The 24521-nt window shown below is 52.7% G+C and overlaps 1 protein-coding gene across 2 annotated transcripts in view; it reads left to right on the forward strand.

Moving 5' to 3' along the window:
• The first annotated feature begins 492 nt into the window (after positions 1 to 492).
• The window catches only part of Slc6a1 (solute carrier family 6 member 1), a 33906-nt gene continuing 9877 nt past the window's right edge, over positions 493 to 24521 (forward strand). The window contains exons 1-7 of one of the 2 annotated variants that reach the window (XM_052722346.1): positions 493 to 614; positions 18313 to 18362; positions 19567 to 19891; positions 20206 to 20337; positions 20446 to 20546; positions 21620 to 21729; positions 22471 to 22603. In XM_052722346.1, the coding sequence (XP_052578306.1) occupies positions 19654 to 19891; positions 20206 to 20337; positions 20446 to 20546; positions 21620 to 21729; positions 22471 to 22603 (714 nt within the window). In that variant the 5' untranslated portion in view covers positions 493 to 614; positions 18313 to 18362; positions 19567 to 19653. Of the gene's footprint in view, positions 615 to 11404; positions 11629 to 18312; positions 18363 to 19566; positions 19892 to 20205; positions 20338 to 20445; positions 20547 to 21619; positions 21730 to 22470; positions 22604 to 24521 lie in introns of those variants that run through there. The other variant, XM_052722345.1, reaches the window with a different exon arrangement.

The following is a 24521-nucleotide window of genomic DNA, read 5'->3' on the forward strand; positions in this document are numbered from 1 at the left end:
TACAGAAGGCCACAGCAGACAGGGGAAGCAGGGAGGGCTCAAGACTCCTACCCAGCTCCCACAGTACCCCGAAGAGAGAAGGTGTGACAGAGCCAGAGAAACAAAGAGACCAACTGAGGTAGACCTTTGAGGCCAGGAGACTGAAGGAGAATGGAGGCCAAGAAGAAGATGGAGAGGGAGCAGGGCTGGGAGAGAGAAGGAGGTCAGAGAGAGGCAGAGAGGAGGGGGCAGGCAGAGAGAAGAGCGGGGCAGGCCAGAGGAAGGAGGGGAGACAGGCAGAGGGAGGAGGGGGCAGGTAGAGGGAGGCGAAGGCAGACAGAGAGAGGAGGGGTGCAGGGCAGAAGGAGAAGGAGAGCAGGACAGAGGTAGGTGGAAGAGAGGTGCAGGAGCAGAAAAGGTGGGAAAGGAGAGATGGAGGCAGCTGAGTAGGGGCGGGCAAGACGGCGCGGACAAACCCCGCCCAGTGGGCGTGTCCCGATAGCCCCGCCCCTCCGCCCGCCCTCGGAGCCCCAGCGAGCTGAGAGGTTGCAGGCGAGCTGCGCGAGCCCAGGAGCCCAGGCGCCCGCGTCCTAGCGCGGCCGAGCCCGGAGCGGCCCGCGCAGCCCCGGCCGCAGGTAGGAGGGGAGCTGGCGTCGGGGCGCTGGGTGGAGGGCGGGCCCCCTAGGCTGCAGCGTCCCCCCGTCCTAGCCCTCGACGTGCGCCGGCTGCAGCCCAGGGATGCTCCGGAGGCGGGAGGGTGACAGGAGGCTGGATGCCGTCGATGTCCTGGTTCGTCCCCTAGTCGACGGCAGGGTGCCCAGAAGGGAGCCAGAGCAACGTGCACCACGTCCCCAGACTCCGTATACTTCATTCACTCTGGGAAGGGGGGATGGAGGGGCTTGGGGCTACCTGAGGATGGGGCCATCTCTTTCCCATTCCGGGGCACCCCAAGCTCTCAGGAAACCTTAGCTTCAAGAAGGCGCACAACAGCAGGGACCGAGCGCGCGCAAGCTGGGGCTGCTGCCCTGCTCAACACAGAGTTGTCCGGTGGGTCGGGCCAGGACTTCCTGTGATTTGTATTCCCCAGGTGTCTACTCCTTCCTTTCTGTGGCAATGACCATAGGTTTTCCATGCTCGGTCCCTCTGTACCCACCCATCCCCGTCCGCATGGGTGACACCCACACATGTCCTGTTCTGTGGTTGCCTTGGGCTTCCGACAAGAGACTCAGAATGGGCAGCTCTGTACAGAGCCAATGTCCTCTCGAAACAGACCCGAGACTCAAGGGAAAATTGGATGTTTGAAAGCCAATTGTTAAGACCAACATACATGAGGTCCACGGACTGGACCTCCTGGCTACAAAGATCAGGGGTGCAAGGGATTGTGACCACATTAGGGAAGGGACTATGTCCAGCTGAGTGGAACTTGATGCTAGCCCTAGTTTTTCTATGGCATACAGAGTGTGTGCTGGGCAAGAGAAAAATAATGTGCCGAGTCCTGCCTATATTTCTATATTTCTGTTGTTGTGAACTTTGGTGGGAATAGGGGAGCCTGCCTTCCCCAACTTCCAAATTGCAAAACAAAAGAGGTCTGTGGGAATTCAGAGTGTCCTTCAGTCTCCCCCACCCCCCCACCCCAGTTCAGGTCAAAGCATCCTCAGACCCTCTTCAAAGCAAAGGAGAGGACCAGAAAGTGGCCCTGGGAGGGTGAGTTCCTGCAGAGAGGGGAGAAACGGGAAGCTTTCCCCAGAGCAGGAGGGCAAAATGGCTGAGCCTCCGTAGAGCTTCAGAAAGGAATCGCCAGGCAGGCGGCAAACAAAGAAAGCGCTCTGTCTCCAGCCAAGTGCTGGCTTGGTGGCCAGTGACTAGAGGACAAACAGTGAGTCCCAGGCAGTGAGACACAGGCCAGCCTGTCCCCAGATCCTCTGTGGAGTGGGGTTCCCTGGGAAAGGCACCGGAGGCAGGCAGCTACCGCTGAAGGAGAAAACGGCAATGGTCATTCCCCAGTGGAAACTTCAGTCCTGGGACCCACATTTGTTGAGAAGTAAGGTCTCCAGACTGAGGCTCTAGTGAGGGGTCCAGAGCCCAAGGAATAGGCAGCTCAGAGGGTAAAGTCAAGGCTAAGGAACGATCCAGTAACTCCACACTTCTGTCAGCCCAGTATTTGACATTCCTGGCAACTCAGGAGCTAAGGCTGTGAATTTGTTTGCCTATGGCCCATCACCCAGAAGGAACTCAATATGTTCCAGAATAAAGCCCACCTGGGTGGAAGGTGATTGCCTAATGGTCCAGTTAGCAGGGACCTGCTCTGATCTACCTACGTTGGTGAGGCAAGAAGGCTGTAAAATGCTTCCTTCGAATCCACAGCCAGGAATGAATGAATGAGTCCTGGGTAAGGGTTCCATTTGGGCTGAACACTGCCGCTGCTTGGCTGGATGACCTTGGCCAAGTTCTAGTCCCCCTTGGAAAGAAGAAATGGAATGTTGAAACCTTTTGATGTGCCAAGCTTGTGATTCCTACCCTAACCTCGTACAAAAGGGACTACTCTAAACTCCACTTCAGAATCGAGGAGAGGACGAGACAAAGGGGGAGAGTGACTTGCCCAAGGTCACACAGGTAGGAGGAGGCAAGGCAAAGATTTGACCCATGCTCTTCTGATTCCCAAGCCTAGGTTGCCATATTGTGCTTCTCTGGTCTCACATCTTCACATCTATAAAGTGGGATAGCCAAGTGAAGGGCACTGACAACGAGGTTTCATGGTGGACTGTGAGACAGTTCTTTTGGACCTGCTGTCAGAGAAATGGCTGCTTTTCTTCCTTCTCAGCAAGTGGCATACCCAGAACAACATTAAATAAATAGCCCTCCTATAGAAATTCCATCCCTAGTATAGGCTGTGAGAGATTTCTCAGGTCACTTGGAATTCAGAGCTGTCTTTTTCCTTATCTCTTGCTTATGTTGTTGCCCGGCCAAGTGTCAACCTTAGCAAATCCAGCCTTGGCCACCATTTGCAGCCTTCTGCCTCCTGATGGCTCCCCATGACCATGAGAGTGGGCAGGAAGCCATGCCTTTGTCTGATTCCTGTTCCATGGCACGCCAGGTAGCCCCTTGATCCCAAGCTCTGTTCACCCAGCTTCCTTCTTCCTCAGATGCATTCCTGAAGCCAAACCCAGTGAGAGCACCTTTGTCACTTTGCCTGGTCCTGAAATGGAAATGTGGCAATAGGCTTGTCTTTGCCTAAATAAGAGCTGTGCCTTCCACTCAACTGGGCGATATCACCAATTCTGTATACCTGGGGAATAGTGGTCAGCCCTTGCTGGGATGAAATAACCTTCAAGTGACTTCAGATGACCTTGAAATGACTTCAACTGCAAAGAGCAGCTCTTCCCTCAGCTAATGAGAGCAGTCCCTCCCCCAGCTGGTGAGGTCACCGAGCATCTACTGCTCCAGGATTTGATTTGGTGGCATCTTTTTTTCTTTCTTTCTTTCTTTCTTTCTTTCTTTCTTTCTTTCTTTCTTTCTTTCTTTCTTTCTTTCTTTCTCTTTCTTTCCTTCTCTCTCTCTCTCTCTCTTCTTTTCTTTCTGTCTTTCTTTTTTGTCAGCTTTACCCTATTCTCTGAAAGTCATTGTGAAGTTGTAGAAGAGAACTTGGCCCCTGAGAGTGAAGAGAGGCTGGGTGGCCAGATTTGAATCTCAAAATAGGGCTTCCTGGGAGAGATGTCTCTGTGAACTTCTTAGACACCCAGCATTGTCGTTTACTCCAGACCAACCCTGAGCCCTCAGCCTCAGAAGCGCAGTGAAGCCCACGCCGAGCAGAGACCAGGTCCTGGTACAGGCAGGAGGTGTGAACACAAGCTGTGACCTGGAACTCAGCTATAAACAGAGGAACAATTTCTAAGAACCCTTAACCCCATGATAGTATTGGAACTACAGCATCAGCTGTCCTTGCCCAAATACTGACAGTGTGCCAGGGAATGTGCCCCACACTGCACTTTTGTGGCAACATTTAATTTTCACAAGCCCCTGTGAGGTGTGTATAACTGTCCCTGTGCAGATGGAATAACAGAAGAGGACAGTAAATGGCACTGAGTCCCAAATCAGCTGTCAACTCCCCTGCAGGAGGGTGCCTGCTGCTGTGGAGCCCAGGCACAGCCCACTAGAGAAACCTCAAGGTCTGTCTGTCTCCAGCACCTGAGCCCCTCATCTCCAGGCCAGGCATCTGCATAGTAGCTCTTGACTGCAGGGGAAGCTGAAGTTTGGAGACCTCTGCTGTTATGAGGCAGAACTGAGGTTCTAACGGAGGTCACATTCCTATTCACACAGATCTGTGGCCTGCACATCATTTAAAGCTGGTATTGGTGGCATGCACCCAGCCGCCACCTTTCCCAGACTCCTGGGTTCCCACCACCTCCCTGCTCAGGAAGCTATTGAGAGCAGCCCAAGGAAGCCATCAGTTCCGTTTACAGTGATCTGACATGACACAAAAAGTGGCATCCGATTCGATGTGAGCTGCCTGCAGCGAATAGCCTTCTATTTTTATATTTCTCACAAATTGGAAATTACAAGGAGACCAGGTCTTGGAGAATGATTGGTGGTGGCACTCGGGAGGTGGGGGAGACGTGCATCTGTGTGGAACGGAGCACATTAGGGTGTTGGGCCCCTTAGTTGGCAAAAGGGGCCCTGGGCTTCTGGGGCTGGGTGTAGTCTTGACACACAAGCAAGGTGGGGAAGGCAGGAGTAGGTGGCTGCTTGAGACAGTGACCTGCCACTCTGCTCACCTGTCAGCTGCCTGATGTCTGCAAGACCTGTGTCTTGTGCCAGCTCCTGAGATAGCTGAGCCCTAGACAGAGGGACATTCAAGGTCAAAGATGCCCTGGAAGGCATTGGCAGCAATTGCCTCCCTGGCCTTCCTGCTTGAGGAGAGCAGAGAGAGAGTTCACAGGTGCCATGACATGAGCAGGGACATTTGGAGTCAATGTCTTGGTTGGCTGCAAACCGGTGCTGACCACACAACTCCTGGTTATCAGCGTAGCAATGTACAGTCTGTAAACCATGCCCTTGCCGGTGGGATGGGGAAGTAATCCAGGAAAAGCAAGTGTGGTCTAGAGAAGAATCTGCCATCAGCCAAAGAGAATCTTGTTTTAAGCTAGTTTTCTCATAAACCTAAATCCGGATGACCTTGACCTAAATGAAATCTCTTTGTATGAGGGGGAGAATACTTACTCATCTAATATGTAGAATTCAGTTTTCAGAGCATTTTCTTAGCTGAGGCCAGTGCTCCAAAGATAGTATTACCTTTTCTATCTTCATTTTTTTTGGGGGAAACTGAGGCTCAGATAACTCTGAGCCCTTTCCTGTCAGGTGGCTTCCCAGCCAATGTGGGTCCCATTTACTGAGGTCTTCTTCCTGAGAGGGAGCCTGGGGAGTACCATGCTGGCAGGAAGAGGAACCCACTGCACCTGGGGATTGAGGTGGCCGATGGCATGGGTGGGCTTAGTCCAGAAGCTCAAAACTGAAGGACTCTCCCTTTATCTATTTGAGCCTTATCTAGGCTCTGGCCAAAAATTCTCATGGTCTTGGTCATGACCAGAGTTTAGGGTTCAAAAGTGTGATCCTTTGGCCCTAGCAGTAGCCAGATGTGGGAGAGAGAGAAAGAGAGAGCGAGAGAGAGAGGGGGGGGGTGTTCTCAAACAGGCCTGCATGACACAGGCGTGCTTATCTGAAGGAATTGGGGTGACATGAACCCTCCAGCCAGTGGTCTCGGGAGCCAGGAAGGATGTTGAGCAATGTTCCTATGTGAGCTGGGTCATCTGAAGACTACTGTTGGAGCATCATGTAGCTACCAGTGTGCTCAGCACAGACATGGGGGCGGGGCGGGGGGGGGGGGAGGGCGGGCGAGGCAGTGGGATACAGACTAGATCACCTGGTTAGAATTGCCGTTGAACACTTGCTGTGCTGATGGTTTTGACATCTTACCTGTTTGGGACACTTGCCTCTGAGGTGCAGCAGGGGAGGTAGGAGGTCTGGGGGTTCCTCCGGTCCCCTAGCTGTGAGGTGACTAAAGAACCTGGCCAGCCATCTGACTGCTGCCCAAGAGCCCCCACCCCCAGGCCCTGGACAAGGCTGGGTCCCTCACTTCACCCACTCCAAGGCTGGTGCTGGGGTGGGCGCTCTCCCCAGCTCTGAGGCTGGGGGGCGGGCAGGGGAGTGAGTGTCCTGCTTGTCAGCTGTGTCTGAATGGGGTTTTGCTGACACCAAATCCCCTGCTTTTCCATGGTGTTCGCGTCTTTGAAAAGCACCTGAGTGAGCAGAGATAGGGTGTGAGGAGGCAACACGAGGAGCTATGAGGAGATGGGGCTCACTCTTTGCCGTCGCTGTGACTATTTCCAGAGCTTGAGATCAAGGACTCACCTGTAATTAAAAACAAAACAAAACAAAAAAACAAAAAAACAACAACCCTGAAAACATAACACCCCCTCCCCTTGAAAAAAAACCAGCGTCCACGAGAAGGGTGAGAAGCAGTCTTACAGACGCATGTTTATAAAGATGGGGTTTAAAAGCAGGTGTGTGTCATTTAACAGATTTCTTCAGAACGAAAGTGCAGCTGACACTTGGGGTCATCCCTTGATGCTGACTCCGTGACATGATATGGAGCCACAGCTCCAAGATCCTCCGTAAGGAGCAGAGGCACCAGAGTTGAAGGGTTGTCCCAGGTTAGCTCACAAGCAATGACAGAGCTGGGACTCCATCAGGCCTGAGCTAGCATACCTGAGAAGGAAGTGGAGAGCCACCTCCCGCCTGGCTTTCGCCGGCAGGGACCGTGCGTATGTCCCTTCTATCTCAGGACTGCTGGACAGGATAGACATTAGTTTGCTGCTGCCCATTCCTCAGGCTCCAAGCAAGGTTGGGGGAGGGAAGCTGCCCACCCCACTCTCTCCTCACCCCCTGAATTTCTCCATGACACCCTCCTGAGACTAATGGCTGGGTAAGACAAGCGCTCTTTCTCCAAATGGCAGTGAATGGCGGTAATGACAGAGAAGATGTGGTACGGCTCCTTTGCTAGGGCATTCAGTAGAAACGCCAACCAGGGGAGTTCAATGGCGGGAGCGGGACTGCCAACAGCCTGCTCAAAAGAGGTGCCCTCAGCCTGGGCCAGGTCAGAACACCCCCTCCCCAGTCTTGGAGGCTCACTAGGTCCCAGAGGCAGCCAAGTGTCCTTCCTAGGCTTGGGGTCTTCAACTGTTTCTGGGACATTAATCCGTGGCAGCTTTGGGAGACTTTCCTGGAGTCCTCTGAGAACCTAAATAAGTTAGCTACTGGGACAGATGTGGGCATTCAGCTGCACTAGATCGAACGTTGTGTACCTACTGTGTGCCAGGCTCTGTGAAAGAAGAGCTGTGGAAACTGTATCCCTTCAGGGACTTAGATCACTGTTCGATTTCCTTCTCCATCATCTGTATGGCTTCTTGAGAGACAGTCAGATGGGGACCACAGCAATAGGAACTGAGGGCTAAGTGGGTAGAGAGGCAGCCAGTAGACAGGCCATTCTTCTTGTCCCGTTGGTTCAGCCTTTCTGGATAATGTGTCACTGGGTTCTGAGGACAACCTGGACCTTACCCAGCATGATAACTGTTTTGACTCAGTTTGCCCATCCACAGAATGGGAAGAAAGGGGTCTACGATGGCTGCTGGTGGAACTGTGTATCCCAACCAGCCCTAGCTCTAATGCTGGGGGATTGGGGAGATGGTTCAGTGTCTGCAGGTGACATGTTAGAATTGGTTTAACGGGAGAGAGTGCCATCACCCAAGACAGCTTCTAGTTCATTCTCTGGCCTAAAATGTCATTCTAACCTCCCACATTAGTCCCTATAGTGGCGTTTTAGACCTAGGAAGCTGCTTCTCGGGATTTTGAAGCAAAAAAATCACAAACATGCCCACTGCAGGCATCCCTGTGTTACAGATGGGTAAACTGAGGCCTAGACAGTTGTCCTAGGCCCAACAGATGCTAGGACCCAGAACTTCTCACCCAGCCCCGTTGCTCTTTCTCCTGCCCCAAGCCAGCCCAGCTTGACTGTTGAGAAATTATTAAATAGAGTTGAAGGAAGGACTCTGGTTGCCGTGACAACGGAGCATGTGTCCTCGGGAGATAATGGCGTTGCACAAGGAGAGCGATGTGTGTGGAATGCTGATTCGGGAGCTTCTGGAGTGAGGGAGCCTGTGAGAAAGCAGAGGGGACTATGTCTAAGCATTAGGCTCCCCAACAAGGATGCATGGGAGCGTGGGGATGATGGGATCACTGCAGAGAGGCTCGATGCTGTGGAGTTCCTTTCTTTCCCAGCCTACTCAGAAAGGGACACTTCACCGCCACAGAATTAGGTAGAGGGGAGGCAACTCTGAGGCTCGGGTCATACCACAAGGAGGCAGAGCTGGCTCTGGGTCTCTCACTGCTGCAGAGAAAGCCTGGCAGAGGAGATGGAAGCCAACTGCTGGGGTCTCAGGAGGGGTGGTCTCAGGGCCCTGCAAAGCTCTGGTTATCCCGAGTGACGAGGGCGGTGAATGTGAAGATTCTGCTGGACAGCCTGGAGCAGGTCAGCCCAAAGGAAGTGAACACCTGCACACCGTCAGAGCCAGAGGTGTCAACTTTGAAGTCAAATTTCCCACCATTCCTTTAGCTTTGTGGCCCGGGGCAAGCTATGCATCTCTGAGCCTCAGCATCCTCAGCTGGAAAGTTGGGCGGCGGGGGGGGGGGGGGGGATGCCATTTCCCACCTCACAGGAAATTACAAGATGATATACAGCATGGTAGGTGAAGCCACCAGCTAGTCCCAACTGGCTCCCTCTATAGCAGCCGCCATCTGTCATTAGCCCAAGGAGAAAGACCAGGAGCAGGGGTCGCTGCTGCCATCTGTGAAGTTACAAGAATGAAAGTTGCTGAAGCCAGTACAGGTGCACAAGATGCTTGTCCCCAGGCTGGGACATCAGGAGAGCACACAAATGCCTCCATCCTCAGAAACAGGCACAATGTTTTGCATGCTATGTCCACCGTTTCCCTAAAGATCTGTGAGCACGCCACGCTGGAGGAGATGGGTTCTTTCCGCCAGCTGTGTAAATGACCACAGGCTGCAGGTCTTTTCTGGAAAATATTCTTACCCGCACCGTTTATGTCTCTCTCCTGAACAGCTGGTAAAATATATTTCTCTCCTGGATCAGAGAATGTGAGGGTAACACCTTGAGGAACCCCAGAGTGTATTGCTCGCATGCTGATAGGGATGTGAGCTGGCTGTCACCCCGTTCCTTCTTGGAAGTGGAAAGAGAGAGAGAGTGCCGGATTTGGGCATGTGGCCGTTTCAGGGGCAGAGGGGGAGCTGCGAGCCCCAGTAGAGATGAAAGCAGGCAACCATTTTGTTCATGTTCACGAACCTATCTGAGCAGACCCAGTCCTCCAGATGAGGCTGTATCCTGTCTGTGGGTCCTCTGCAGTTGTTGGCTGACAGGATGGCAGGGTTGGGCTCCCCAAACTTCCTGCATCTGCAGTCAGGAGAGGGACAAGGGACTCACTCAGTGGCAAATGAGTACTGTTCACATTTAGTCAGGATTTTGGCAACATTCTAATTTTTGAGGAGTTCACTGAGAGAGTTTGAAATGATCAATCTCTCCCTGGGACTTCCCCTGCTCTTGTAATCTGTTGCATGTGAATGAGAACTCCCAACATCTTTCCTCTGCCTGCTTTCCTACCAACATCTCAAAACATAAACAATGTCAGCCATCAAGCATTTTCTGTGTCCTAGGTACTCACCTCATTGTACTGTCCAAGAACAAATCCTAAAGTGAGATATTCTCTTTACACAGAGCGCTTAGGTGACTATTGTTTAGCCCCACAGCATTATTCTTGGATTGTGACTCAAAAACAGGTTTCCCTGCTCCAAGTGCTGGGGTCTTGCTCTGCTCTCCCTGTCATAGTTTGTGACAGACATCTGATCACCCTGTGACCCCCAGGAGCAGTTATTCATAGGCTAGAGCTGATTTCACAGGACCTGCAGAATTTCTTCAGTCTGTATGCCGTCTTCCGGGATTCTTGCTCCGTCAGGATTTTCACTTTATAGGAGAGGGTGGGGGCACATCACATGAAATTCCTCTGGAAAACCGGCGGTGGGGGGGGAGTGAGCAGCAGATGTGCTGGTGAAAGTGAGCCTCTGATAGTCTTTATAAACATAAAATCAGCATTAGACCCCAGAGCCTGACCCTTGGTCAACTCTGAAAATACAGTCTTCTCTCATTCTAGGACAGTGTTTCTCAACTCATGGGTCTGAACCCCTTGGGGTGGGGGTGGGGGGGTCGAACAACCCTTTCATAGCAGTCACCTAAGACCATCGGAAAACACAGATCTTTACATTAGGATTCATAACAGTAGCAAAATTACAGTTATGAAATAGCCATCAAATAATGTTGTGTCTGGGGTCACCAGAACATGGGGAACCATATTAAAGGGGTGCAGCATTAGGAAGGTTGAGAACCGCTGCTCTGGGCATTCCTTTTTACCCTCTTGACTGAAAGCTTATGAAAAGAGGAATGGAATTTGTTGTTTTTTAATAGAAAGCAGAATGTCTCACATGCTTTTCTGAACTCCAGCACCCCGAGACACAGACACCCCCAGAAAGGGCCACCTCTACCCTCACCCTTCAACTACCACCCAGAGAAGCACTCCGCTGAGGAACCATGGTGGCCTTATGTACCTTAGGGCTGCAAATCAAAAGCCACTTGGGGCCAAGCGGTCATGGTCATGAGTAGGGGAGTTAGGGACAAGGTGGGAATAATGTCAAGCTTAGCCCCCTCTCCAGGGGATGCAAATTCAAGTCTGAAAATTCTAAGTAGACAACATATAGCGCAAACATATTTAGCCCATAGACCACTGATTCCTGGGTGACCTTTGGTGACCTTGTTGCTGACAGCATGCCTCTGGAAGGGTTGGATAAAGCCTGTGGCATTGTTGGGGGGAGGTACCCCCAGTGTGGATGCTTGCCCGGGAACCTTGAAGCAGTCCCTGGCTACCTTCACTGCTGAGCTGTTCTGCGCCACCCAGACAGGCCTCTGCCTGGCCTCACTTCTACATGTGACTTACTAGAGATGTATTTAATTCAACTAGCCCTGGCAAGACTTATTTCCCCCCAAATTTGCATTCTGCTAACTCCTGTGGGAGTTTCCAGCGCTCTGGAAAAGGCGGAATGGTTATTTAACCCCATGGGCTCCCACAGTGTTTTTACAAGGCAGAGAGCCCTGTGGAAGAGCGCCAAGTGGTCACCCTGTCACTCTTCTCCTGGTCCCAGTTAATCCTTCCGGTGGGCTGAGCTCCGAGCCTTTGCAGAGGCAGCCTTGGAACAGAGGCCCTCCAGAGAACCCGCCTGCCTTTGCCACCACAGGAGGCCAGGAAAGGAGAGGGGCTAGCACCTCTAGCTCGCTTCTGTGAGGTTGCCTTGTGTCCAGTGCAGGACCAGAGGGCCAAGCAGCTGCCTGCATGGAAGTCTGGGTAGGGGGCTCAGCACCCCAAACCTAGTTAGGACCTACAGAAGAAATCAATGGCCCATGTCCTGAGGCTAAATTTGAATTCAGATCATTCCCCATGAATGACCTTGGGCTCCTGCAATCTCAGATTGTTTCTGGTGAGTGTGTGCTCCCTCCTTCCCTGGGTACTCAGGACTCCATTCTGCCTCCCTCTCCCCTTTTCCTCTCTCCTTGATCCTTCCCCCTTCCTCCCCACTTTCCTCTGTTCTTCCTCCTTGCCACCATCTCCCTACCCTCTGCCTCCTCTTATTTTTCCTTCTCACCCTCCCTTAACCTCCTAACCCCACCCTCTCCACTCCTTCCTCCTTCACATCCATCCCCCATGCCTCCCTGCCCTTAGATCCAGGATGCTAATGCTGAGGTAGATAGGGAGAGCAGCAAGCATCCTGAGCTGGCACTCTTGGGGGCTACAGAGCATGCTCAGAGCCAGGGAGGGGGTGTGGTTCAGGGCTTTCTTTATAGGAAGCATCAGAGGGCTCCAGCATGAGGTCACTGGGTGGTGAGGACCCGGGCTGCATAAGAATCAGCTTCTGAGATGCTGTCGGCAGAGCTGGAGACCGTGCCCTGCAGCCCTGCCACCTCTTGTGGGTTCCTCCAACTGGCCCCAGTGGGTTGGCATGGGACTGTCTGTAGCAGGGGCGGCAGTAGCTGCCACTCACCCAGCCTTTTGCCTTGTTTCCTGAGAGCCCCCCGTTAAACACTTGCCAGGACAACACCGCTTTGAGGATCTATGCTTTCCTTGGTCCTTCTGGATGGAACTCGGGAGAACACACAAACATTCAGTGCTGTGTGTGGTGCTGTAGGGGACACCGAGTCCCATCTGTACTGATCTGGCACCTCCCTTACAGGGACCAGGCAATGGTGCCAAGTCCCCTCAGGCCAGTTTCCCTGTGTGCTGATGGCCCTGTGTCCCCACGGAGAACCACACTTAGGAGCTTGGGCAGTCAATCTAACCACCCTCTCCTGGGCTTTTGCAGACTTCCCTTATCCGAGCCTCATTTCCACATCTGTGCAATGGGGGTGTGGTGAGGAGCAAATGGCATGGTACAGGAGATACACAGGACATATTAAACACACGGGAAGCTTCAGTGGGTTGGGTCTGCAGCCCCACTGTAGGATAAACACCCCTTCCTGCACACAAGGCCCTGTAACAGCAACTGGCTGTGCCCAGGAAGGAATCCATGGTGCTGGTCCATCTGTGTTCATCTCTCAAATGTCCTGGGAGCTCTATAAGGAGGTTGCAGGCTCCATCTCGAATCTCATCCCCCAGTACCCAGCATGGGACCTGGCTCACTCGATGCCAGGCAGATTAGATTGAAAATTGCCTCAACAAAATGAGGTGCACCCCCAGACACTAGATAATTAGGCATCAGAACGGGGTTTGGCAGGATGCCGATGGTGTGATTGAGAAAGGAGAAAGGACGAAATCGAAATGAGGAAGCGAGGGTCACTGGAAAGCAGAGCCCTGCCCCTCTGCTGGCACACAGAAGGAAACCAAGGCACAGAGAGCAAGGTGCTTGAGGCTACACAGCCAGGGAGGTGTGAGCTCAGTGCTCCTCCCCAGGGCTGGCCAGGTTGTGAGCTGAGAGCCAGGAGCTCCAGGAGAAAAGACTCTTATTAGAGCCCGGATCTCACAGTCTAGTGAAGGGTGCTGGCCAGACTGTCGTGTTACCTCTCATTCAAATCTTGACACACCCAGCTTCTGGCTAGGAGACCTTGACAAATTACTTCGTCCCTCTGTGCCTCAGTTTGCGCTTCTGTGAAGCGGGATTGTTGCTAATCGATAGTTTAATAGTTATTCAGAGCAGCCACAGCTGGTTGTACATTTGATGCTGTTCTCACACAGGGTATTGGGGTATACCTTCAGCTGCCTTCTCCCTGGAAGGACCGGAGCCTCCATTTCCTCTTCCTCTTACCTGGACAACTTCATCTCCTAGCAGCCCCAGCTCTCCCACGCTGGCCATACCAATGGGAATTGACTTTGGGGCTACGGAGCCTAAAGCCACAGAGAATTTATCCAGGCTTAAGCTCAGGATGCACGCCCTAAGGGATACAGTAGGCCAGGCTCTGATTCCAGGGCCCAGAGGAAGCTCTGGGTGACCTGGGGCAGGTAATTTGACCGCTTTGAGATATGGCACCATGTCTACAAGACAAGAGTATTGATCGTGTAGCTTTGGGGTAGCTTACTCTTCCCTGGGCCAGACATGAAGCTAGAAACGACAACGCTACATGAGGGTTTTCTGTTGAGCTCTGAGAAAAGAAATAACTTACTGGAACGCCCCAGTCGGGTGCTGGGAAAGCCTAGCTTCCAGTCCTAGGGCTGCTGCTGACCTCAGGGTAGGCTAAGATGGTCAAGAGGTTTGCAGGTCTTGAGCAAGTGTGGGGAGAGTTCAAAGACTGGAAATATAGTCACTCCTGTGCTATGATCCTGAGCTCATGCCAGCCTTCTCCGGGCTTCATGAAGATATATAAATGTGGTGTAGAGCCAGCCTAGACCGGGGAGGGAGCTTCTTTGGTCTCCTTATGTGTTAGCTGAAGGTCCAAGAATGGGGTCTGTTCTAGAGGTCCAGCTGGACACTCCCATCAATCTTGCCCGGAGCGGCCTTTTTCCATGGACACCTGTGCACCTCCAGGACCTCACGTCCCCCTGGCCTGTCTCCCCTGGCTTGCTGTCATTGCTAGTTGCTCTCTAAGACAGTGTGTAGATGGCTGATCATCTCTTTGTGTGACAGTTGGAACTGCCCCTTATTGGCACATCCTGTGTGTCCTGGCTTCAATTCTCACCCCATTCTTTGAAGCCCAAGGCCAGCCCAAGCCAAATATCCCAACTAAATACCCTGCAGGAATCAGAAGGGAAGCCAGCCCCACAAAATCTGGGGTCCTTACATCACAGCTTCAAGCCCCAGTGCACTCGAGTCATACTACCTAGTCCCAGTGGTCACTGCTGCTAGCAGAGCCTCACTGTGCATAGCAAAGCTGGAACTGCAAAGCCCTCTGAGACCCTCCCCCAGCTCCCAGACAACAGCCCCAGGCTGGCAGGCCTCAGTTTCCTTCTCTATCTGGGGAGTATAATAATCCAGCTTATGTAGCTGCAGTAAGTCTGGGCACTAGAACTCCTGTGACAAGCCTGGAATACAGTAGGTGCCCAATATATGCAGTGCTTCCATGACAGGATCCACGCACGGGGTCTTTGGTACACAGCAGATGTCCCAAGGGTGGGCCTAGCATTTCTCTCTCAATCAGATAATAAAGTGCATTGTTTCCTCTTGGCGCGAAGCCAAACCCAATATTAATTTCTGTCTTGAACCATCGCAGTTCTGAAAGAGATAAAAGCAAGTGGGGCTATTACAGCTGCTGCAAGCCTCTGCCATTCCAGTAATTATTGAGCAGAAGGGAGGGAGCAAGATGAAGCAGCAGTGGGCCCAGCCAGGAAGGGAGGGAGAAGGAGGGGTGAGGGAAGGGGGGAAGAGGAGGGAGGAAGGGGAAGCTGGGAGAGAGGCAAGTAGGAGCAGCATTCAGGCCAAGCCAGTTGCTCTGCCTCCTCCGACCCACAACTCATGTGCTGGGACAATGGCGCCCCTGACTCTCCAGCCCTGGCTTCTCAGCCTCTGCCTACTTCCACCCACACCGGGCCTCTGAAGCCATGAGACAGAAGGAGATTGTCCTTCGGTGTGTCCCTGCACGCCCCTCTTTCACAGCTGGCTACTGCTTCAGCACTGGTCTGCCCATCTCTAGGCCACCAGCAGGCCCTGCTTCAGGGTGGAGGAGCCCCAGTGCCTCAGTGGCTGAGACCAAGTCCCCATGTCTCTCTTGAACTCTCAGACTGAGAGCCCCCACCCACTTATGATGCCAAAAAATAATAATAATTTGGACTGCGGCCTCTGCGACCTTGTGTGATGTGACCCCTGTCACCCCTCCACCTGGGTCCATTCCTTTCTTGGCCTCTCTGCTGTCTTGCTAACACCACGGGCTCCTTCCAGCCTTGGGGTCTTTGTGCTGCTTTAGACACTGTGTCCCATGTCCCTGGGTGTCATATATCCAGCTAATAATTCAAACTGAATTTTGCGGTTGTTCTGCCCAAATAAAAGAAGCTCAAGGGCTTCTTCTGACCCATCTGCCACATCTGATCTAGGGCTTCCGCCTCCTCACCCCTTTCTTGCACAGTGTCTCCGGTTGAGGGACCCACAGATCTCTTTGTGCTTAGCTATGTTTTTGACAATGGGCCATCACTGAGACACTCGCCACCCTTCTGCTCTTTCATCAACTCCATCCTCTAAGTGAGCCTTCTGTCTGCCTGATCATATTACCTTTCTTACAACCAGTCCCTGTGTCCAGTACTCCAGTCCAGCTCCCCTCTCAGCCTCTGACAGGGATGAACTGGACCTCTTCCTCTTCCGGCTGAGGTAAAGACCCACAGCAAAGAGACTCATGTGTTTATAGCTGGTGTTCCCTGATAGGATTGACAGGTGAATACCTGGGCTTTTGAAATGCTGAGACTCTGAGGGACCAGAGTCTCAGTGTGCCAGGCCCTCCATCCCCTGTTATCCCTGCTGGCATATTCCCACATGGATGCAGCCGGGAAAGCCGGATACAAACCATCAGTCCACATGAAATGGTGAATGTCCACGTAGTGCCTGAGATTTTCTGAGCCTGTCAGCCACTGCGGGAGTTACTCTTCATGCCTCTGCGCCTGGCCTTGCTGTTGTCGTCTGCCCATTTATCCAGATGGGGGTCAGAGAGGCGAGGCAGTTCTCACCCTACGTGAGCAGGTGCTGGAGGGAGCCAAGGTCAGACTCAGCAATAAGGTGGCTTCCGTCACAGGCCAGTCAGTCTCTGCATCTCGAATCCTCCCCTGGCACCAGTTCCATCACACCAGCCTCCTTTGTTTATGTTCAGACATAGACATAAAATCACAGCTCTGCAGCTCTTTCTCGGATGCTGCAGGTGTTTGGATGAATACAGATACACATTTCCGGAAACAGAAATGCCAGTCTGGCTCCTTCAGGGCCAGCTTTCCCAAGTAGCCCTGCCTGAGACCCCTGGGTTGGACTTGAGGACTTGCGGACTGCCTTTCCTGAGGACCCAAGGGGCCAAGGAGTCTGAGAGCCACATGTGACCATGGGGACCATCCTTGCCCATCAGTGCTGCTGTCACAGAATACCACAGGCCGGTGTTGGATCATAACAGCAGCCTGGAGGCTCATGGTTCTGGAAGCTGAGAGTCTGTGGCAGTCTAGAGGCATCAGAGGGGCCTTCTTGTTAAATCTTCCTGAGACATGGCAGGAGAGAGGCCGAAAAGGTGGAATTCACTTTTGTAACAACACAATGACATTGGTGGGAGCCAAGGCCCGCAACCAACCTGGCCGCCTCTGAAGTGTCCCATTCAAGCCACAGTAGGGACACTGTGGCATCCCAGAGCAGAGTAGCTGGCCTAAAGAAACCCTGGAAATGCAAGCTAGAACATCAGCAAGATATCCTCTTCCTCCTCAGCGGCCAGTTCTCTCTGCCACAATTGAGTATAGGGTGGGCAGCCCATGATGCCTCGAGTCCCCAAGTCTCTCTTTCCTCACACCAAGATCCCAGGGAAAGAATCTGATTGGCTAGCTTAGGCCACATGGTCAGATCATTCTGAATAAATATGGCAGCTGGAGCCTACTGGGATAGACAGACAGTGGGACAACTGAGGACACTGGTCACGAAAGAAGTGAACCCATTTATCTGTCTCGTCTGAGTCATCTGTATTTCTTGACGCCGGAACAGGCCTCGTCTTCCACCTCCTGCTCTCTCCATCCTGCCTCTACCTGGGGCCACAGTTCTCCTTGATGTGGTCAGGCCCAGCCAGAATGGAGATGGACACTCAGGACAAGCCTGTCCCTGTGCAGGAGGCTCAAACTGAGCAGGCCGCCTTGAGGAGAAGCAGGGGTGGCCGTGAGGTATTCTCATGAGGAGGACACAGTGGTGCCGGGTAACAGGCTGCATGTGAGGGGCTGAAGGCCTTGCACTGCACACAGGGCAGCTGGGGCCAGTCCTAGGCACAATGCCCGTGCTGCCCATGGCTTTTGCTCGTCTCCCATGTGGGAGTCACGGAGCAGCACTTCCTTCCTGTGTTCCAGTTTATTCCAAGGGTTCCATAAGTTTAGTTTGTATCATTTTATGAAACAGTTTTTATAGAAGGTTCTAGAAAAAAAAGTTAGCACACAAAGAAGAAAATAAATTCTGCGAATGTCTGTTGACATGTTTAGGGGGGGTCAGGACTTTAAAGAGGGCTGCTTGAAGAAGAGTTTTCCAACCTCTGCCTTCCTCACACAAAAAACATAGGGTGCTTCCCTGTGCTCTGATATCATTTTTTTATAACATTTCTACAAGTTTATATGGAGGATGGAGAAAAATATCAGCTAGAATAAACTTTAATTTTGTATATTAAAAAAAAGAAAAGAAAATATCAGCCCAGTTCCTGACTCCCAGCAGGCCCTGAGCGTTGTCCCACCCCCGGTTCCTCTTTTCCGCCTGATAAAATTATGGAACACCCTGCCCATCACCACAGCTGTCCTAACACAGCCCTCCCTGCATGTCTCCGCATCCGCGGGCCAGCTCTATGCTGCATGGACTCACTCCAGTCACTCTGGCTGGGGACGCTCTGCAGTCACGCGCACAGCCTTTGTCTCAGCTGCTTCCCCCGCCCGTTGCCCCCTGCCAACAGCCCAGCACCATTTGGTCTAGCCTGCAGCATTTGGTCTAGCCTGCCCATTCACCTCCCGCCTTTCCCCCTGATCTGTTTTGCAGGCTCTGCGGAGGGAGCCTTTAGGAGAGGGCACACTGCAGAGAGCCACCAGGTAAGATGAGCAACTGTGTGGGCCATTCTGCCAGCCAGAGGAGACTGGCCCTGGTGTAGAGATGGGGAAACAGAAGTTTAGAGGAATCATGGGGATGGCTCAGTCAGTAAAGTGCTTGAACTCAGAACCATGAGGTCCTGAGTTCGATCCCTAGCATGGTTGTCAAAGGCCAGGCATGGCCACATGGACCTGTAACCTCAGAACTAGGAGGATGGAGATATAAGAATTGCTGCAGCTTGCTGGATGCTGGGGTAGCTGAAAGAATTATGATCTCTAGGTTCAGCGAGAGGCCACATCTCAAGGGGATATGACTGGGGGTGACAGAGGAGGACTAGGGCTCCCAGCAGCCTCCTTTGGCCTCTGTGTGTGTTCCCAGATATGCTTGTGCTTCCCACTCTCAGCCAGGTGTGCGGGTGGGTACACACTTGTAATCCCAGCACTGAGGAGCCAGAGACAGGAGGATCCCCAGGACTTGCTGGCCAGCCAGCCTAGCCTAGTCTGTGAGTTCCGGGCCACCAAGAGACACTGTCTCAGGTATAATGGACAGCTGCTGAGGAATGTCACCCAAGGTTGACCTCTGCCCCACAAATGCACACACATACATGCACATGTGTACCTGCACACACACACACACACACACACACACACACAGAAAGAGAGAGGGGGGGAATCAGCTGGAGTGTTAAGTCATAGTACTAAGTCCTAGCACTCAGCTGGTAAAAGACAGAACTGAACTCAGGACCCATCTGAGGACAGTCTCATACCCATGGTACCTCTTTAACTAGAGAGTGACAGGAGAACATCTTGGGTGACCAAGGTCTGGTAAAGGTCATGTAAGCCATGGCTGTTCCTCAGTAAGGGCAGGGTTAGTTTGCAAACATAAAAGTCTTTTTCTTTTCTTCTTGTTTGCTTTTTTGAAATTCACTGTATATCCCAGGCTGCCCTCATCATGACCCTCCATCCTCAGCCTCCCAAATGTCCCACCAAACATGGCTTCTTTTGATTTTCCCCTCAACAGCCCATTGAGAGATGTGCTGCTGTCCTTGTTTTAAAAGCTGGAGCAGAGCACAGAGAGACTGAAGTACTTAGCTAAAGTCACACAGCCCCCAAATGGTACCGTGGGTAATGGGAACTCAAAGCACCTTTAGGGTCCCCCCCCTGCCCTTTACCTGTAACCCACTCCATCCTCCTACAACGACCACAGGCCGCAAAGCTGCTGTCCACGTGGACCGGAGCTGACATCACACGCCCACCCACCAGGACCCCCGCTGCCAAGTTCGTGCTCCGAGACATGGCGACCGACGCCAGCAAGGTGGCCGATGGGCAGATCTCCACTGAGGTCAGCGAGGCCCCTGTGGCCAGCGACAAGCCCAAAACCCTGGTGGTCAAGGTACAGAAGAAAGCCGGGGACCTCCCTGACCGGGACACATGGAAGGGCCGCTTCGACTTCCTCATGTCCTGTGTGGGCTACGCCATCGGCCTGGGCAATGTGTGGAGGTTCCCTTACCTCTGCGGGAAAAATGGTGGCGGTAGGTGGCCACCTGGTGACCTCCGGGCCAGGTCTTTGCATCTTCTGGGTCTGCCTTAAGGGAAGGGAAGGTCTTTGAGAACAGGTCCTATTTGTCACCTCTTATCCTCTGAGTTCCTCAGTGACATTTATCTATGGCCGTGATGTCAGAAACTTCTGTCTCTTGCAAGAGCTAGGGTACATTTTGAATGAAGGATGCCTTTGGGCCTGGCCCTGGCCCTGGGTGATACTTTCCAGGCGGGACACATGGGAATGGTGGGTGGGAGCCCAAAGTTGCTGGAGAGACTTGGGGCCATGAGTGTGTCTCTCCTCCAGGGGCCTTCCTGATCCCATATTTCCTGACGCTCATCTTTGCGGGTGTCCCCCTCTTTCTGCTGGAGTGCTCACTGGGCCAGTACACCTCCATTGGGGGCCTGGGCGTGTGGAAGCTGGCTCCCATGTTCAAGGGTGAGTGGCGGGGAGGCTGGGCATGTGGAGGGGTCTCACCCAAGGTCCTCAGGGAAGAGGAAGCCTTGGATCCATATCTGGGCATGCCCTGTGTGTGTTCCACCCCAGGTGTGGGCCTCGCTGCGGCTGTGCTCTCCTTCTGGCTGAACATCTACTACATCGTCATCATCTCCTGGGCCATCTATTACCTGTACAACTCCTTCACCACGGTCAGTGGCTGCTGGTCAGGGCTTACATGGGCTGAGGGGATCCCCCAGTGTGCTCCCTGGGTCAGTCCTTGAATGAGGGGTATGGCTTGTCTCCTATAGCATCTTCCCTAGCCAGCCACACTGAGAGCCTCAATCTAGCACTTCAGAGGCATCCCACAATTGGATCCAATTGCTCCTTTTGTATGGACTCAGATGGCATGGGTTTGAATGCTCACTACTATGTACCACCTGTGCGACTTCAGGAATGAGCTTCTCCGAGACCTCACTGCTCCAGCATGTCTGTTTCTGAGCCCAACAAACCAAGGGAAGGTCTCAGAAACACTGGGATCTATGCCATATGTTCACAGCATCGTGTTTTGTAAGACCCACCATTCAGAAGCAAGCCAGGGTCCCCAGGGAACACGTGTGACTGAATTGCATGTGTGTGTGTATGTGTGTGTGGTGGAATATTCCTCAGGCCTAATGAAGGAAGAGACTCTGACCAGTGTACTGTGGGCATGAAACTTGAAGACAATAAGGCCGTCACGGAGAACAGATGCTGTGTGATTCCACCGGCATGCGGTCCTTAAAGTGGTCAGATTCCGAGAGACAGGAGGCATCATGGGGGATCCATGAGGATGGGGAGTTAGTAAAGGAGGCAGCATTTCTAGAAAGTGCTGCCACACAATATTGTGTGTGCTTCATGCTGCTGAGCTGCACGAGGAACAGTGGTGAATTTTACACGGCCAATACGTTACCAGGAAAGGGAAGGAAACAAAAAGTGAAGCTCACCCCATAAGTCATGTGTGAAGAGCCTAGAGGCAGGCTGGACATGGGACAGACCCTGTCTGCTGGGGTCACCCCTGTGGACACAGAGTAGCTTGGAAGCTGGTCCTTGGTGGGTGGGTGGGGCCAGAGGTCAGATTTGGGTGGTGTGATCTTGTCTACCTGCCTCTGAGAGCCGTTGGGAAGGAGAGGTGGGAAAATGGCTGTGAGCAGGAGCAGGGGGTGATGAGTGTGGGCAGGGTGAGTGGGGTCCCCTCTGGTCAGCCCCAGGGGCTTAGTGAAATCTGTCTGTGCCTCTGTCCTTGCAGACCCTGCCATGGAAACAGTGTGACAACCCCTGGAACACTGACCGCTGCTTCTCCAACTACAGCCTGGTCAATACTACCAACATGACCAGCGCTGTGGTGGAATTCTGGGAGTGAGTGGGGACTGGGCACATGGCTGGGGAGGTTGTGCCAGCGGGGTAGCAACAGGGGCCTAGGGAGGTTGTGTCAGCTTAGTGGCAGCAGGTAATGTGGCTTCTCCTTCAGCCATTCATCCCTCATTGTTTCTTGAACAATTATTGTGTGTCAGGGTAATTAGAGATCTGAGCATGCCAGCAGACGTTGACAGCTTTAGATGACCCATACTGGCTGGGGATGTACAGGACAGGGAGATGGCCTGGACCAGCCTGCAGGAGGATGTGACTGATTTCTATGACAGGTGGGATGGAGGAGTCAGTGGGACAAGAGAAGGAGTGTGTGTGCAGGTTCCGTGAGGGAAGTGGCTAGAGAGGGTGCCAGGTGAGGGGCTGTGCTGAGAAGCAAGAGCGAGGTGTGGGGCTTAGGAGGTCTCGGTCATCTGTTCTCCAGACTCAGACAAGAGGGTCCTGTGCACTACATGGTCTCAGGCAGGAGAGTGACCACGTGGTCCTACCTGGGACTTAGGAGGATCCCATGGGGCTGGGAAGAGTGGAGTAGAGAAGGCACAGTAGCCCAGGAGTTAGAGTTGACACCAACTCCTGGTACAATCTCCAGGATGAGTGTCATGGCCCCAAGGTCCCTGTCCAAAGTACATGGTGTCACCAGGACCCCTGGGGAAAGTATGGTCTGTGTCAGAGCCCTGGTCACTCACGTACTGCTGGCCCTGTGTGACCCTTTCTTCCTTCCTCTGTCCCCAGGCGCAACATGCACCAGATGACGGACGGGCTGGACAAGCCAGGGCAGATCCGCTGGCCGCTAGCCATCACACTGGCCATCGCCTGGGTGCTTGTGTATTTCTGCATCTGGAAGGGTGTTGGTTGGACTGGAAAGGTAGGCAAGTGTGTACGTAATGGGGGCACACAGGAGAGGGGACAGTTCTATGGGAGGAAGTGTGTACTGGGCCAGGGCCAGGACTCCTACAAGCTCCGTCTAGCTTTAGTTAAGGTCCCTTCAGCTCTGTGTGCCTGGGTTCAGTCTTATGAAATGAGACGAGCCAATGCCAGGGCCACAGATGCCACTGGGCTTGATGGAGCCATCGCTAGATGTCAGGTGTTGCTCCAGGGTCACTGAACCAGCTTCCCCTGGCACTTGTTCTGCACCACCCTGTACCCAGTACAGGGACCCAGAGATGCCATCCTCTGTTTTGACCCACGGTGAAGGGATGGATGGCAGGAGGCACACATCCCCAAGTTCAAATCCCTGCATGATAGCTAGTTGGTTCTGTGACCATGGGCATGTCACCCTGTCTCCCTGAAACTCATTTTTCTCCTGTGAAATAACACATACCCAGTGGTTCATTGGCACCTGTCAGGATCTCCAGCATTATGGAGGGGACTTGTCATTTCCATCTCACTTACACAAGTGTAGATGGGGACCAAGCTGGAGATCTGGCTGGAGCCATCTGGGTGCTGACTCAGGAGGGTAGCTGGCCTCAGGTCCTGTTGAAGAGTTTGGGGACAGAGTTAGAGGACTTACTCCTGACTCTGGTCTGAAGGGATCAGAGATGACCTGTGGTGCAGTCTAGTAGGCCCTGGGACCCACTGGGTCCTCCGATCCTGTGCTGGAGTCAGGAGACCCCTCATCTGTCCCTAGGACTAGGGCAAGCAGAGGCATGTATCAGGCCCTTCCAGGCTAACTCCAGGAGGTAGAAGAGTGAAGCTTTGTTCAGGGCTTCGGAGGAAAGTTAGAGCGTTAGCTCCCCAGGGAATGGCTGTGTGTACTTGGGCAAGTCACAAGACTCCTCTGAGCTTCAGTCTCCTCATCCGTAGGTGGCTGAGAGACAATCTGTGCAGAATGCTGGCCAATGCCCTCTACATGGAAATTTGGCATTTAATACCAGTTGTAACCATTGGTGGTGGTGGGGGGGTGCCCAGAATTCTGGTTAGTTATCAGAGACATAGAGTGGGGGCCTCCCTCACTGTATCATCTGGGGGTGTTGACCCATCTGTCTGTTCTTCAGCAAGTTTCTATTGAACACCTACTGTGTGCTCGGCCTCCTGCTGAGCATGGAGAATAGGGAAGTAGAGACAGGAAGTGTATTAGGCATGGCCTGTGTCCTCATACAACCAGCTTCTTTGCTCGTTGGGGTTGAAAATCACACCTGTTTGCTGGACAAACAAAAACAAGACTCAGAGAAGGTAAAAAAATTATCCCAAGTTACACAGCCCTGATGATTAGTGCTCTTTTTTAAGATTTTTTTCCCCCCATGGTTTGTGGCTGCTTTTCCCAATACTGAGGGATCTCAGAGTCCAATAAGAAAGACAAAGGTAACTCAGAATCTACCCGTGCTCATCTCCAATGGTGGGGGAGTCACATCAGACTTGGGGGCAACCAAGGTCGCAAAGAAGATCAGTGCACAGACCAGCTTCTTAGAGATGGGTCTGACAGAAGACAGAGGCCACCATGCCCTGCCAGCTGCAGCTCCATTTCCAGAAGGTTCTTAAGCAAAGTAAGCCACAAGCTAGGAAAAGTTGATGGTATTAGATTCAGTAATTGCACAGCTGTAAGTTTTCCCAAGCGTGAAATAACACTTTTTCAGATAAAAATTTGTATACAGACAGGTTCAGTGTTGCATTTAGATCCCCGTATAGCTGGAAAGCCATAGGGGGAGCTGGCACCGCCCAGAGGACCTTCTGTAATTATAGGTCGGTTTCTTCCTGAGACAGTGAAGCAGCGTTTAGAAACTGAGCAGGAACGAACCTAGCCTGTGTATTGTAGCCTCATATATGTCAAAGAGGTGACTCAGTCA

Source organism: Peromyscus californicus, unplaced genomic scaffold (genome assembly GCF_007827085.1).
Source record: "Peromyscus californicus insignis strain IS unplaced genomic scaffold, ASM782708v3 Scaffold_6__1_contigs__length_162567912, whole genome shotgun sequence".
NCBI classification, from domain to species: domain Eukaryota; kingdom Metazoa; phylum Chordata; class Mammalia; order Rodentia; family Cricetidae; genus Peromyscus; species Peromyscus californicus.